Source organism: Doryrhamphus excisus, chromosome 9 (genome assembly GCF_030265055.1).
Source record: "Doryrhamphus excisus isolate RoL2022-K1 chromosome 9, RoL_Dexc_1.0, whole genome shotgun sequence".
In the NCBI taxonomy this organism is placed as follows: Eukaryota; Metazoa; Chordata; class Actinopteri; order Syngnathiformes; family Syngnathidae; genus Doryrhamphus; species Doryrhamphus excisus.
Genome location: NC_080474.1, coordinates 2,414,720 through 2,429,805, shown reverse-complemented (window position 1 = coordinate 2,429,805; position 15,086 = coordinate 2,414,720). Strand labels below are relative to the sequence as shown.

The 15,086-nt window shown below is 39.5% G+C and overlaps 2 protein-coding genes across 3 annotated transcripts in view; one reads left to right on the top strand and one right to left on the bottom strand.

Moving 5' to 3' along the window:
* Positions 1–13,247, top strand: part of uxs1 (UDP-glucuronate decarboxylase 1) — a 26,269-nt gene extending 13,022 nt beyond the window's left edge. For both annotated transcript variants that reach the window (XM_058081960.1, XM_058081959.1), the window contains 6 exons: positions 2,212–2,331; positions 3,264–3,307; positions 5,183–5,243; positions 6,355–6,412; positions 8,259–8,362; positions 8,940–13,247. In XM_058081960.1, coding sequence (XP_057937943.1) covers positions 2,212–2,331; positions 3,264–3,307; positions 5,183–5,243; positions 6,355–6,412; positions 8,259–8,362; positions 8,940–9,071 — 519 coding nt within the window. In that variant the 3' untranslated portion in view covers positions 9,072–13,247. The remainder of the gene's footprint in view (positions 1–2,211; positions 2,332–3,263; positions 3,308–5,182; positions 5,244–6,354; positions 6,413–8,258; positions 8,363–8,939) is intronic.
* On the bottom strand, positions 10,431–15,086 carry ecrg4a (ECRG4 augurin precursor a). The gene is made up of 4 exons (XM_058082037.1): positions 14,944–15,086; positions 13,131–13,181; positions 12,840–13,036; positions 10,431–10,748 (listed from the first exon to the last, which is right to left on the bottom strand). Exons 1-4 carry the CDS (start codon positions 15,011–15,013, stop codon positions 10,599–10,601), a joined length of 468 nt encoding a protein of 155 aa, XP_057938020.1. The 5' UTR covers positions 15,014–15,086; the 3' UTR covers positions 10,431–10,598.

Below are 15,086 nucleotides of genomic sequence, written 5' to 3'. Positions count from 1 at the left end.
TTCTGCCACTTCAGACGTCACGCTGAAGTACTAATAGGAAATTGCTGTACTGCTCTTAAATGTCCCATGTTGCTTTTCAGAGTCCCACCATTGTCTGCTAACCAATTCCCAATTCATTCCTCGCCCTTTCCAAACACATTTCTGTTTGGTGTGTGATGTGACCACACATTTCAGTACAAATGAAGAAATAGCTGGCCAGTTATCTTGATGGGCAATTTTTTTTTTGTTGAAATTGCATAGCAGCGGGATACTTGGATGAAAGCGCATATGGAGGAAGGAGATTGTAGGCAGGGTTTGCTTAAACGGCGCAGCGTTTTTGTCTGGATTGGCAGGTGGGGAAATTGCTCGCTTACTCAAAGCAGCGTGATGCTCGGCGGTGATGATCTTGCACTGAGTGAAACCGTGTTTACAGAAACGGAGCACATTTAAATGAGATGGTATAAGACTTAAATGACACAGCCTTTTTCCCCTTAGGCCCAGTATTACTTTCTTAATCCATATGCGGGAATCATTAGTAGTCACTCTACTTTTGGGATCCCAGTGGGCAAGTGGTGTCAAAAGCAATACATCAATCGTAGGGTTAAAGCAGACTTTAAATTAAATGTATTTGTAAGCAACTTATTTCCAATATGTGACAGAATCATGTTAAATCTCAACAGCTATGGTATTGATTGTTATTTCTGCCAGCTAGAGGTCTATTTAACCGGCATTACATGCTCATATTTGGGATTTGGTCCCATGGTACATGTATTTCCAATGACATTTTTTGGTATGGAACATTCAGTACGCTGCGTAGCTCCAACATTGAGTGAAAAAAGGAAGTGTATGCGATAGTGCCAAGGAGAAGCCAGAGCTTGAAAAGACTCCTCCATCAAAGGTCCCTGTTTGAGATCACATTGCTTTCATGAGGAAATAGGAAAAAACTGACAATAAGACAAAAGTAGTATCCTGGAAATCGGGAACGGGGCTGCAAGCTGGAACTATGATTGCAGTGTTCCCTCGTTTATCGCAGGGGATAGGTTCCCAAAATAGCTTGCTATAACTGAAATCCACAAAATAGCCAACTTCATGCAGCGTTTTCCTGTCCTTGTTAGACCCACTTTGTGCTGCTCTCTGAAGGGAGTAGTTAACAGCATGGTAAGAGATTTTAGTTTTAGTTTAGATTTTTAGATGGGGTTTTTAATAATCTATTAGCCTTATAAAAGGATGAACTTGGATTAGCAGCCATACCAGGAGATTGATGCAGAGGACCGGCAGTTGTTGATAGTAGGCCTCTATGCAAAAATGTACATCCTTCTTTGAAAATCATCATTTTAATTGTTTGCGAAATGCATGAAAATTAGTTTTTCTTTGGAAAACAAAGAAATTTGCAAGTGATCCCAAACTTTTGAGCGGTAGTGTATGATTTAAGGCTGTAAACCCCGCACCTAGACTTTTCTTAGACAGGCAATAACATTTTGTCACATTTCTCTGTTTTTTTTTTATTTAAACACTCTCAAAAAACCTGGGTTTAAATATTAATAATCATGTCTTGCGGGCTCTAATCATGTTACAAAACATATTTACAAGGTCAAAATATGCTCTGACTATGAAAATATTGGATTTCTAAATAAGGATCCTACTTAGCATGAATGTACTTCTAACGGTTGGGTGTGGAACTTATCAACTGTGACAAACAAGGGATTATTATATTGGACAATTACCTACTAGCAGTTGTTTCTTAAAACCCATTGAAGCTGTTGCAGTATTATGGTTTGCATAATGAACCGAAAAGCGACCTTACAACCTTATCCGAAGCAATTTGTGCTAGTGTAGTACTTTTCAGTTCATCATAAATGACCCTTTCAGCACCTTGTCCCCATTGTGTCTTCTTGCCTTCGCCGTTTCCTACTTTCATACTTCCCCTGTTTAGAATAGAACCATCTGCATAATGTTCATGTTTATATTCATGTTTCCCAACCTCCAAAGTGTCTGTATCGCACCTCGGGGAAGCATTGATACATTAGTCTCACCTGTGAAAGCCATAGACCCCCCCCAAAAGAAAAAAGAACGACACATCTGGCCTTGTTTATTAAGTATGTTTGGTGCCGTCTTAGCGGAGCCAGTTCCAATTCTTATGCATCGAATGTTTTAACTTTGCTGCATGACTTATCTGCAAATACGTACAAAAATGCATTAAAAATAATAGTGGCGTCATTTCTGTGCTTCCAGGAAGGAGTAGAAGTGAGAGTGGCGAGGATCTTCAACACATTCGGCTCGCGAATGCACATGAACGATGGTCGCGTCGTTAGCAACTTCATCCTGCAGGCCCTGCAGGGAGAACCTCTCACGGTAAGGATTTTAGTTTGATATCTTATTGTTTACATACATTTGATATATACGTAGGTGTCAGTCCACCACAGACCCATGCGTGTTTTGCCATTATTATGTACAGCCTTAAAATGTCTAAACTGTCTTGTTATTACTTTTATTTGAAACAAACATAAACTTAAGTCTTAGTTTTGATATTTAGAGTTTTTGGAGCGCTGTACTCTGACTACACAACGGAACTAAAATATACTGACAGTCAATAGAAACCCAGAGGTATAAATGTATGCATACCTGGATGTATTGTTGACTTAGTGCTTGTGGAATTGAGATGATAATGAGTTGTTGCCACGGTTCATTGCACATGGGTTGATTTCTGTGCAAAAGTGGCCCAAATAAACACACAATACTGGGTGGATTCCTGCATAATTTGAGGATTGGTTTTAGAGACCTATTGAAAGGCCCAAAAAAGGACAGCATTGTTATTCCAGTGAACGGCGTCGTACCGCGTCTATCATGTGAGAACACTGGGCACAGAGTATGGTGGACGCTGGTTTGAGCTACAGTGATCTAGCCAGGCATATGGGCTGTTTCTAATCCACAACCAGAAACCTGCACGGACATGACAGGCTCTGTTGATGATCGACCAAGCCCAGGGCAAGAGACACGTACAGCATGGAACGTCAACTCGTTATTGACTGTTGTGACTTTATTTGGCATGTACCATTTTCTTTGAGGTGTTTTGTTTTGAAATTATTCTTGAAACGGTTCTGAATGCCAATTTCCCAAACAAATGATTCATATGAGGAAAGTCCAGTTTAGGGCTTCAAAGTAAAAATGATGTGGAAAAGTATCATCTCAAAGTTTTGATTGACCGTCAGTCTATATGGCAATTTTTGCCGCTATTATGAATGTGAAATAGTATAGGACTACCTCATCTCCTGTTGTCGTTTTAGGTTTACGGAACCGGTTCCCAAACTAGAGCCTTCCAGTATGTGAGGTAAGAGGAGAAATTCTTCCTAAATTCAAATCCTGTTTGGTATGTCCACTCAGATGCGCCTGAATGTTTGTCAATTCCACTTTTACTCCTGCCGCCTGTCATTATTAATGCAAGCAGTTAATTAATTACAGCGTATTTACATTTCAAAGCGTGCGGCTGTTAACTGGCTGCAGTGTTACGCTTGTGCTAAGTAAATGAAAGGATGACGGACCTTTGACAGGAGACGGATGTGCTTTCGCTCAGACTAATTAGGTTATTTGATCAGCCAAGTGTTAAGTGATCAGAGAGATAAGAGTATTTGAAGCGCCGCTGTCTCATTTCCACCCTGCGGCCGTGTGTAGTTTCTGTGTGCGAGTCAACAAGGCCCTTTGAGTCAAACTGCCACATTTTATCCTCTGTTGATTTCATAAGATTTTTATTTTTTTATAGCGCCTATAGCGCATAAGGGGTGTCCAAAGTACGGACTGGAGGTCCATATGTGGCCAGTGGTTGTTTATTTTATTTATTTTTATCGTTTTTATTGGCTCGTGGCATATACTGAAAATAGAATTTCAGAATGACCAGTTTGACAAGAATGAAGTCAAACTACCGGGATAAAAAAAGCTTGTCATGTATTCATAATTGTATGAGAATAACTTTGTAATATTATTAGAAATAACATCCTTTTAGGAGCATAAAGTTGAAAAACTGTCTTTGGAAAAGTCCTAAAAAACAAACACAGCAATGACTAAAGCTTGGTTGCGGAAAACGTTATGTATGTTAGGATGAAAAAAGTCAAACTATTATGGGAGTAAAGTCATAATCACAAAAGGATAATGTAAGATAAAACAACAGCTGTAATTTCACGAACAAAAAGTGCAATATTACGACATTAAAGTCAAAATATGAGGAAAAATAATGTCATTTTAGTAGCATAGAGTTGAAAAGTCGTAAAACAAGATGTGATTTTTTTTTTAATTTGTTTGATAAAAAGTTAGATAATGGGAATAAAGCCAAAATACGTGAATGAAGTCAATCATGCAAAATCAAAATTGACAGATTATTGAAGAAGAATGTTTGGAAAATGAACCAAAAAAAGCCCCAACAGCAAAAATGTGGAAATATTTTTCAACATTATCACAAAGCTGAGATGCAGTTTCTTTCTGGAAATATATGCCGTATTTTCCGGACTATAAGTCGCTTCGGAGTATAAGTCGCACAAGGCCAAAAATGCATAATTAGGTAGAAAAAAAAACATACATAAGTCACATTTTTTGCAGGCAATTTATTTTACAAACTACTTGACCAAAACAGACATAATAAAAGAATAGAGAACAGGCTGAGTAGGTGTAAGATATGCTAACATAATGCTTATTCAGCTACACAAAAAATAACAGAAAAGGTGTCCAGTGTTTATGTAACATAAACAGTTTTTTCATTTATAAGTCGCTCTGGAGTATAAGTCGCAGGAACAGCCAACCTATGAAAAAAAGTTTGACTTATAGTCCGGAAATACAGTAAATTCTACCCAAAATGACCTTCAGAGTTGTGTGCTGACGTACTATGTTCTAATGAGCCAACATGCACAGCGATCGTTGGCTGGCGTGCAGGAGCAACAAGTACATGCACACGCTGCTCCATCTTGCTTGACCTTTTAACATTTTATTCCGTTGTGAAGCAGACAAGGAAATAGCGCTAATGAAAGAGTTCTATGTGTCTCAGATGTGGAGGGTTTAATATTGTAATGCATTCACAGTCCCTGTCTGTATGTTATTGTAATGAATACTGTCAAATGCAGAAAGTGTCATTTGCACTCATGTGATTATCTGCTATAGAATGAACAGGAGTAGAAGCCATGTTTAATGCGTTTGTTTGTGTGTGTGATTGGGCCTCCAGTGACCTGGTGAACGGCCTGGTGTTATTGATGAACAGTAACATCAGCAGTCCTGTCAATCTGGTGAGTTTGACATAAACTCTAAACCCTTACCCACACCTGAGTCCAACCCTAAACCCCCTTAAGCCCTAATCATACATCCATATCTTAATTATAAACCCTAACCATGCGCTAATCCAACTTTAACCGTAGTAAACCCTCATCTTACTGCTGAACCAGGGGTGTCCAAAGCACTGCCCGCTGCTGTCTTTTTAATAGCCAGCGGCACATTCTAAAAATATCATAAAAATATCACTTCTACATGTTGAAAAGGAGCAGGAAGAAGCAGGGCTTATTCAATCAGATGGCTAATACATTTCACAAAGAAAAAGAAAAATCTGCAATTTTATGAGAATAAAATCAAAATATCTTGGAAAAAGTTGTAATTCAAATTCAACAAGAATTGTGAAATATGAAAGAAAAATAATGATATTTTAGTAGCACAAAGTTGAAATATTTTAAGTCGTAATATTCTAAGAAACAAACAAACATTTTGGAAAAATTAGGTTACAGAAAAAGTCATAGTGTTATAAGAATAAAGTAGGTGTCTTGACCGAGGTCAGCTGGGATAGGCTCCAGCTTGAAGAGGATGGATGGATGGATGGACAATATGAGAATAAATTATAATTATAATTATGAATTCATTCATTTTCTACCGCTTATCCTCACGAGGGACAGGGAGGTGCTGGAGCCTATCCCAGCTGTCTTCGGGCAAGAGGCGGGGTACACCCTGGACTGGTGGCCAGCCAATCACAGGGCACATATAGACAAACAACCATTCACACTCACATTCATACCTATGGACAATTTGGAATCTCCAATTAACCCATTTTTGAAATGTGGGAAGACACTGGAGTACCCGGGGAAAAAAAAATCCACGCATGCATGAGGAGAACATGCAAACTCCACACAGAGATGACCGAGGGTGGGATTAAAACTCGGGTCTCCTGTGAGGTCTGCACGCTAACCACTCGTCCGCCGTGCAGCCCTAGTCATAATTATATGATTATAAATTCATGACCTAATCCTAACCCCCTACCTTACCCTCCTCATTACTTTACCCATTACCCTAACCTCCCCTCTACCCCTCCAGCACCCCTTCCTAAGATAATTGGGGCTACTTTTTGTGTCCTAGGGAAACCCAGATGAACACACCATACTGGAGTTTGCTCGGCTCATCAAAAGTCTTGTCGGTAAGGTGTGGGATTGATCGATGTCGTTGTCATTCTATGCGTCTTCGCAATGTCTTGACCCCTGCTATCTCAGTGCCGACCTAGCTACGCCCCCCCCCCCCTCTCCCTCTCCCCGCCTTCCTGCTTATCTCGTAATGTCCTTTGCCTATCGTGCGTTCCTTGTCTTTGCACCCTTCTCCTTACGGCGCCTCTGCATTAAGATGCCTTGTGAAGGATGGATAGGTTTTATTATACGAATCCACCTGTTGACACGACAATAGTCACGTTTACATTAGGAGATTTTTTTTTTTAATCTTTCCGAATGACTTTTCTCAAAACAATGGTATACATGGAAAGGAATATTCCAATCTCTTGTCTCCATGCACCGCTATAATCAACCAGAATAGTCAATGGTGCATGCCCAGTAAAACGTAATCATCAACATCACATGATACCGACTTCCCCAAGTTTTTCTTTCACTTGTTGGAATAACTCCGTATTGCCAGTTTTTCCTTCGTCCAGTCTTGAAATTTAGTTTGGATGCATTTTGAAAAGTGAAGAACGTCTGAACGCTGGAAGAACTTAAACAGGAAAAGATCAAATTCAATCTTGCTAATATTTTATAATGAAACTGGGGACATGTTTTATAATAAATATATATTTTCTTTTTGAATAAAAGTGGACTTGTGAATGGCGTATAGAAGGGTTTAGATTCTGTTCCACAGATGGCGCTAATGCACACCAAAGCTTGCCAACCGCCAATAAACAACAGAAGAAGAAGAAGAACGCACCTTGACAACTTTCCATTTGAGCGGGTACAAGATACCTCAATCGGATTGGGGAAAGGAATATTCCACCCCCGTGAATCCCATTATATATTCATTGGAATTGGCACTTTTCTTTGGGAATGAGGTTAAATTCTTTCCGTTTGAGCAAATAAACCAAATGAAATTGGATATTTGGGTCCATGTATACGTGGCTAAAGATTGCTACACTGAGTCATTTGCTTCAGCTTTAATCCGCCTGATGTACGAGTGTCCTTGAGCAGGATACTGAACTCCTAACTGCTTGTGATGCGGCATTCTCAGTGTGGGAATTTGTACCTTGGAGCAGCACATCTGCCGCCGTCGTCCTCGTGATGTAACGCTTCTTGAAAAGAAGCGCTGAGACTGTCTGAGTGCAGTCATCGACGGGCAACTTTTCATGGCCTACTTGACATCCGACACAAGTGCATAGCAACGGACTCAAAGGTCCTGGAACCAGTGTCAAGTTGTTGCCGTGTTAAGCCGTGGACTCGACGCGGCTCTTTTGTCTTTTGTGTTCTATCAGGTCGAGGCATTCAATTGTCACTGGAAAAGTACCCTTCACAATGTTCATACAAACATGGCCTATAAGGACTGGGCTTGGAGGCTGGCAGCCAAACCCCCACCTGTTAGATTCCTTATCATACTGACAGATGATGCAAAAAAATAGTATCAGTTTTTGCCTCTCACTGATGGTCCCTGAATGTAACATGGTAATGGTAATGGTTTTATTTCATTTGAACATGCATCAGATTACAATTGAGTACATCCCATAATCAGTTCCCAGTTCCACATGTCCAAAAGGAGTAGGAAGAAGCAAAGCTTATTAAATCCTACCCCTCCATCTGGTACTTTTACAATCAGTAACTGTTACATTTGTTCACTTCCTGCTTTCCATAATACAGATTAAGGGTTTTTTTTTGTTTTTTTGATTTTTTTTAAATAATGTACCTCGTACCGAAGTACGAGGTGATATGACATCTGCCAATCATGGGTGTCTACTGCATACCGTTTGTAAACACACGTTCCTTTATATCTCCACTCCATTGTGTCCACTCCCACAGTGAGCCAAAGTCATATCAATTTCCTTCCCGAGGCACAGGATGACCCTCAGAGGCGAAGACCCGACATCCGAAAAGCCAAGATGATGCTCGGCTGGGAACCAGTGGTATGAAACACCCCCCCCCCCACGCCTATCCATATCCTTTGTCTCCTTTAGTCATATTATTTACTATTACAGAACTTTATAGCAGTAGTAGTGCATGTATTTACTGTACATGCATTAAGTATATATGTTTAATGATCATTTAAGAGGATTATTCTCGATGCAAGCAAATCAGTAGCCACGTTTACATGAGAAGTTTTTCTCTTTCCGAATGGAATCTTTCTGAATGACCTTCCCGATAGCAATGGTATACATGGAAAGGAATATTCCAATTATGAATCCCATTATATATTCATTCGGATTGGCACTTTTCTTTGGGAATGAGGTGTATACAAAGGCTAGATTCTTTCCGTTTGAGCAAATAACCCGAATGGAATTGGAACATTTAGGTCCATGTAAACGTGGCTAATGACACCATCCAGTTGCAGTACATCGCATCTTGTCAAAGCGTCTTCCTGCTGGAAAACCTCAATTAAGTCGTGAGACATAGGAAGTCTACCAAGAGTCAGGGCTTCCTTGTAGTCCATTTTAAGACCGCCCCGCCTCCCCTGGGTCATATGGAAAATATGTGTGTCGACAGGTTCCCCTGGAGGAGGGCCTGAACAAAACCATCCAGTACTTCAGCAGGGAACTGGGGCACCAGGCCAACAACCAGTACATCCCCAAACCCAAAGCGGCCCGCATAAAGAAAGGGCGACCAAGACACATCTAGATAAGTCCGCCTCGCTTGGTGCCAAGGTGCATCCTGGGATATTTATTTTGGAGAAGAATACGACTTTTGATTGTCCTGTTGCCTTGAGGAGGAGCTGTAAGTTGCACTGTTGGGCGCCTGAATGAGCCTGAATTATTTAAAACACAGCCGACTCTTAGCTTTTTTTTGGAAAAACTTTTTTGGGTAGAATTTTTTGCTTACGCTATTTAAATCTCTCGCGGCGCTTCAGTTTTGTGTTCTTAATAGATTTATTTGGAGATGACATGATTAGCACGTCTCCCGGCGGAAGAGACCGTTACTTTGACGATGTTGCTCCGCTTTGGGGAGCGGCTCACATCTGGATGTGAATCATTCATATCAGGTGAAGATGATATTTTAATAAAGTATTTACAATAACGGCATGTGGTAAGGACCGTCTCTGGCAAAGAGGAGCGACCCCTGTTACAACGGCTTTTCTGCAGTTGGGAATACCGGGGGCGGAGTCAGGATAATAACTTTAAAGCTGCTTAAGGTGACAGTGAAAAGTAGTGAAAAATACATAATGTCAAAAAATATTAAGAATTTTTTGAAAAAAAAAAGGAATTTATTTTAAATAGATTTTTAAAAAGATGAAAAAGTACAGTAATCCTCATTTATCACAGGTAATTTTTTATTTTTATTTATTGATTTAAAGAGGGGACAGCCAGTGGCATCATTAGGCCTATTTTAGGGGGGCTTCAGTTCCCCTAAAATTTAAAAAAATTCAAAAATTATTGATTTTTTTTTTTAATCACTGATAAATTTCATATAATAGGGCAAAAGCAGACTAATAAGCAAGCTAATAAGCAGGCTAATACTAGAGTAGTAGTACTAGTACTACTACTACTACTGCATATAATACAATAAAAACAGTCATTACAATTAAATATATACCGTATTTTCTGTACTATGAGTTGCTCCGGAGTATAAGGCCAAAAATGCATAATTAGGTTAAAAAAAAAAACTTTGTAATATTTTGACATCATTTTAGGAGCATAAAGTTGAAAAACTGTCTTTGTAAAAGTCCTAAAAAAACAAACACAGCAATGAATAAAGCTTGGTTGCTGAAAATGTTATATATGTCAAACTATTATGGGAGTAAAGTCATAATCACAAGAAGAAAATGTAAGATAAAACAGCTGTAATTTCAGAAAAAAGTGCAATATTATGACGTTAAATTCAAAATATGAGGAAAAATAATGTCATTTTAGTAGCATAGAGTTGGAAAAAAAGTTTCTTTTTTAAAGTTGTAAAACACAAAGTTGTGATTTTTGGAAATTTGGATGTGAAAAAAGCTTTTGTTTGGTGTTTCATTGGCAAGTTGAACAAAGCGTAGACTTGGAAGAGAAATAGAAAAGCATATTTATTGTGTTTTTTGCATTTTTTCTTCTAGAAGCTAAGTGATTTCCACACGGAACAAGACTACGTACGTGTGTGCGTTGTGGTCATTATATTGGATTCCGACCAGGAAGCTGCTTTCTTCTCGCTTAGCTGGGGTGCGTGCTGATGCTAATAGTAGTCATAGTTGACGTTGGCGCCGTGTCGGTATGAGTTTGGGTCACGGGGGCCGATTGGCGCGTTCTCATCGTAGTGATGCTGACGTCCGTGGTCGGTGGAGCGTGCGTGGTCCATCCAGTAGGACAGGTCCGTCTCCAGCCTCTGGCCGGAAGGAAGAGAAGCCACACTTGTTAGGTAAAAGTCGCCCGCAGAGACTCGGCGGGCACACAAACGTGCGGACTGTGAAAAGGCCAACAAAGCCTTGACAGCTTTGACCTTTCAGGGACTCGGCGGCAAAGGTCGTCCACGAAGGTGTCGTGCGGAAGATGCTCATGTGCGGCTCAAGTGTTAATATGTTGTCTTTAGAGGTGTTGGGTCTAAATGTCATCGTGCCGTTCTGCGGGTTCAATTATTATTAGAATTAATAATTATGCCGTTTTGCGTAACTCCTAAGAAAAAAGTAAGGAGTAAATTCGTACATCTGTGACAAAGTCGTAAATTTACAAGACTACTCTAAATTCCCATTTAAAAAGAATCTTACATTTGTGAGAAAAACGGTCAAATTTCCGAGGAAAAAGTTATATCATCAGAATAAAGTAAATTTATGAGCAAAAAAAGTCGCAATTTACGTTTAAAAAAAAGTTGGACATTTCTAAGAATAAAGTCGTAAGTTTGTGAGACTAAAGCAATTAGGAGAATTAAGTTGGAAATTTGTTAGAAATAATATTAAAAAACTTCTAAATTCTACGAAAAAAGGTAGTAATGTTGCAGGAATAAAGTCAGAAATTGACTAGAAAAAGGTTGTAAATTTCTGAGAAAAAAATCATAAATTCACAAAAAAAAATGAAGTCAGAAATTTATGAGAAAAAAAAGTCATAATTTCAGGAATGAGATAAATTTATGATAAAAAATAGTTGTACGTTTACGAGAAGAAAAGTCATAAATTCGTACATCTGTGACAAAGTCGTAAATTTACGATATAGCTGTAAATTCCCATTTAAAAAGAATCGTACATTTGTGAGGAAAAATAGTCATAAATTTATGAGGAAAAAGTTATGTCACCAGAATAAAGTCGTAAAAATATGAGCCAAAAAGTCGGAATTTACGTTTTAAAAACGTTGGAAATTTCCAAGAATAAAGTCATAAATTTGTGAGTAAAGTCATGCATACGAGACTAAAGCTGTAAAATAAAAAAAATTAAAAAAGACACAATTAGGAGAATAAAGTAGGAAATTTATGAGAAATAATATTACGAGAATGAAGTCTAATTTCTACGACAAAAAGTATACATTGCGGGAATAAAGTCAGAAATTTACTAAATTTCAGAGAAAAAAGTCATAAATTCACAAGAATAAATGAAGTCAGAAATTTATATGGGGAAAAAAAGTCATAATTTCAGGAATAAAGTTGTAAATTTATTCGAAAAAAGTTGTAATATTACAAGAATAAATTTGTATACTTATGAGAAAAAAAGTCATAAATTTACGAGAATAAATTTGAAAATTTATGAGAAAAAAGTTTTAATATGAGAAAAATTGTTGTAATCTTGTGAAAATAAAGTTTATTTTTTTATTTTTATCCTGTATTATGAGGATAAAATCCTAATATTACATGTCAGAGTAATATTTGTCAGCGTAATATTACATGTACCAGAGGTGAGTCAATACATTTTGTGCTTTTAATTTTATGCAGGAAGCTACTTTTCTAAGATTCAGACTAAGGATTAAGATGGCATGGCTTTTAATGTGAAGGCCGGAAAGCGTGTCCTCGTGTGTGAAAGCGTGTAAGAACGCTACTTATGAGTTCCGACTGAAATTGGACTGGATTAACCAAATCCACCGCCCATCATCTCTGGTTTGAGCCTCCAACAAACACACTTGTGACCTAGATTGGCGCCACATTAGCATCGGATAGCGGCAACAAAATGTCACATGTGCTGCAACATGCAAATATATGCAAATGAGGCTTTTGTGGAAGTGGAGCTCCATATTTTATTCCCTTTCCTGGAGTAATTCATGCCTGGCAAATGTTGTGCCTCAAGCATGCAGGCCTTCAAACGGCCACCAGGTGGTGCAAAAAGCCTCTATTTCCTACTAGTACTTCAATATTGATTATATTTCCAGCTTATAAAAACACAGATTCAGTAAGACTTGAAAAATATCATTTTGTGGTTCGTCATCCTAACGAGGTCTACGAGGTATCTAGTCCTAAAGTTCTCTTCATGTGACCCCCTACGGTTCCTGGGAAGCCCACCTGCTCGTCGTAGCCCATGTACATAAACTGCATGATCCATTGCTGCACGTCTGGTCTGCTGCGGTCCCAAATGTTCCTCTTGGTGCGCCTCAGCTTTGCTAGGAACTCCTGCGCTTTGGAGGGCGCCATGGCCACTGACGACTTGGAGGACGAGGAGGAGGAGGAGGAGAAGGAGGCTGGAGGAGCCGCTCCTGCCACTGGATGGATGGATGGCAGAGACAAAACAGCGGACTTTTGAATGCATCTCTCGCATTGGCTAAAAATGTCATGTGATGCGGTGTAGGTATCTACCATCTCTTCTTCTGAAGATCTTGTGCAGATCCTCGCCACCGCCTGTCACTTCTGTTAGGACCACAGACAACCTGAGGTCAGGTCCACTTCATCTGTTCATATTCACTGTTTGCTGATCTTACAGAACCTCCTCATTTGGAAACTGTTTGGGTTAGGAGGGGTTGGGGTCAGAGTTGGGGGGGTATTGTTAGCAGGGGTCAGGGTTAGGCGAGGCTATGGTTAGGAGGATCAGGGTAAGGGTTAGGAGGGGTTAGGGTAGGAGGGTCAGGGTTGGGGGGGTTATATCTCGGAGGGGTTAGGGTAGGAGGGTCGGGGTTAGGGGGTGTTATGGTTAAGAGGGGTTAGGGTCAGGGTTAGGAGGGTAGGGTTGGGGGGGTCAGGGTTAGGGGTGGTTAGGGTCAGGCTTAGGAGGGTTAGGAGACTATGGTTTTGGTTAGGGTTAGGTTTAGGAGAGGTAGGTTTTGGTTATGGTTTTGGAGGGCTAGGGTTAGGAGCACACTGGAACCCCCCGCCAACCCCCTTTTTGACTTACTCAAACTATGAAACTTTACAAAATCTAATCACAAAATTGCAACAAATGATATGACATTTCCAAATGTACATTGAACACATTTAAAAATAAATATATCTTCTATAATTTGGTCTATGGTTATCTTCACATATTTCTACAATGTGGCTGGGCTCTCCCTTAAAGATAAGATCAGCAGGAGGCCTTAAGGAAGACCCAGGACACGTTGCAGCGACTATTCTCAAATATTCTGGAAGTCGAAGTCGCCCCCGCCCCCCCCCCCCCCCCCCCCGACCTGACTTTGGATAGAAGATAGGTGGATCTTCTCTTTTTGTGCTTTTCTCCTTTCATGGTTGCATCAACCAAAAATACAAAAAAAAACCCAAAATTCAGAAAACCAACACTGCTCTGCTTATTTTACTCCTGTGACAACACACCCCGCCCCCACCTTGAAACCACCCCCATACCCACCCACCACCCAACCCACCACCCCTCCCCCAATAACTTGCAGTCATGAATGACTCTGTTCTTTTCATTACAGATGTCAATCTTTTCATGGAGTGATGCTCTTCCTTTTTTTCTCCTCTTTGGACCAATAAAACCATAAAATGAACCTCCTTCTACTTCTTATGTATGTTAATGTATCTTATACGTATATCTTATGTATCTTACATCATTAAAGGAGACTAATCATGGATTTATGTGTACTAAAGTACATTCAAAGTAGGAGTAGAAAAAAAAAAGTAGAATGCAAATGGGCTTCCAAAGTATATTATAGACGATGCAAGTCACTTTTTCCACTCTTTTCCAACCCCCCCCCCCCCCCCCCCATCCTCTTGTGGGCCGTCCTTAGTGGCATCTGGATAAACCATCTTAAACACAGCGAGGCAGAAAATTAGGTTGAAAATGGTTCATATTGTGTAATGATACTTATATATATATATACATATATTTCTTTCAATAAGCAGGTGTTGTCATTTAAAATAATATATTATATAATAATATATCCGCATGGTAATAAATGTCTCAATAATAACCATACTGATTCAAATAATATGTATTACATTTTTGCATATTTTATTTAGCACTGTGCATTTAAGAATAAATATAATACACAATAATAATACAATAATACAATAATACAAGACAATGCTGTCATTATAAGGTATTGATTTATAAATCTATTTGAAATGCATTAACAGCACCCACAGTGGTATTTATGCAAGATTCCCCAACATGCGGCGACGTGCCCAAGAAGGCGTCAAAGGCCAGACGCTGTAAAATAAGAGCAGCGATCCAACTTACCTGAAAAAGCCAACAAGGTCAGCGAAGCCGCGAGGCCCAACAGCCTCAAACGCAGCAGCTGGGATGCCATCTTTTACCCCCCTTGACAAAACCACCCTGAGTCCTTCTCAGGCTGAGCTGAGCTCGCAGGCAACACCAACAAC

Bases quoted from the DNA above. Each gene is read 5' to 3' on its own strand.
- ecrg4a (XM_058082037.1), bottom strand. From the start codon at position 15,013: ATGGCATCCCAGCTGCTGCGTTTGAGGCTGTTGGGCCTCGCGGCTTCG. The intron at 13,037-13,130 runs GTAGATACCTAC...CCATCCATCCAG, and splicing joins GATCTTCAGAAGAAGAGATG to TGGCAGGAGCGGCTCCTCCA. The intron at 10,749-12,839 runs GTGGGCTTCCCA...CCTTCCGGCCAG, and splicing joins ACATGGGCTACGACGAGCAG to AGGCTGGAGACGGACCTGTC.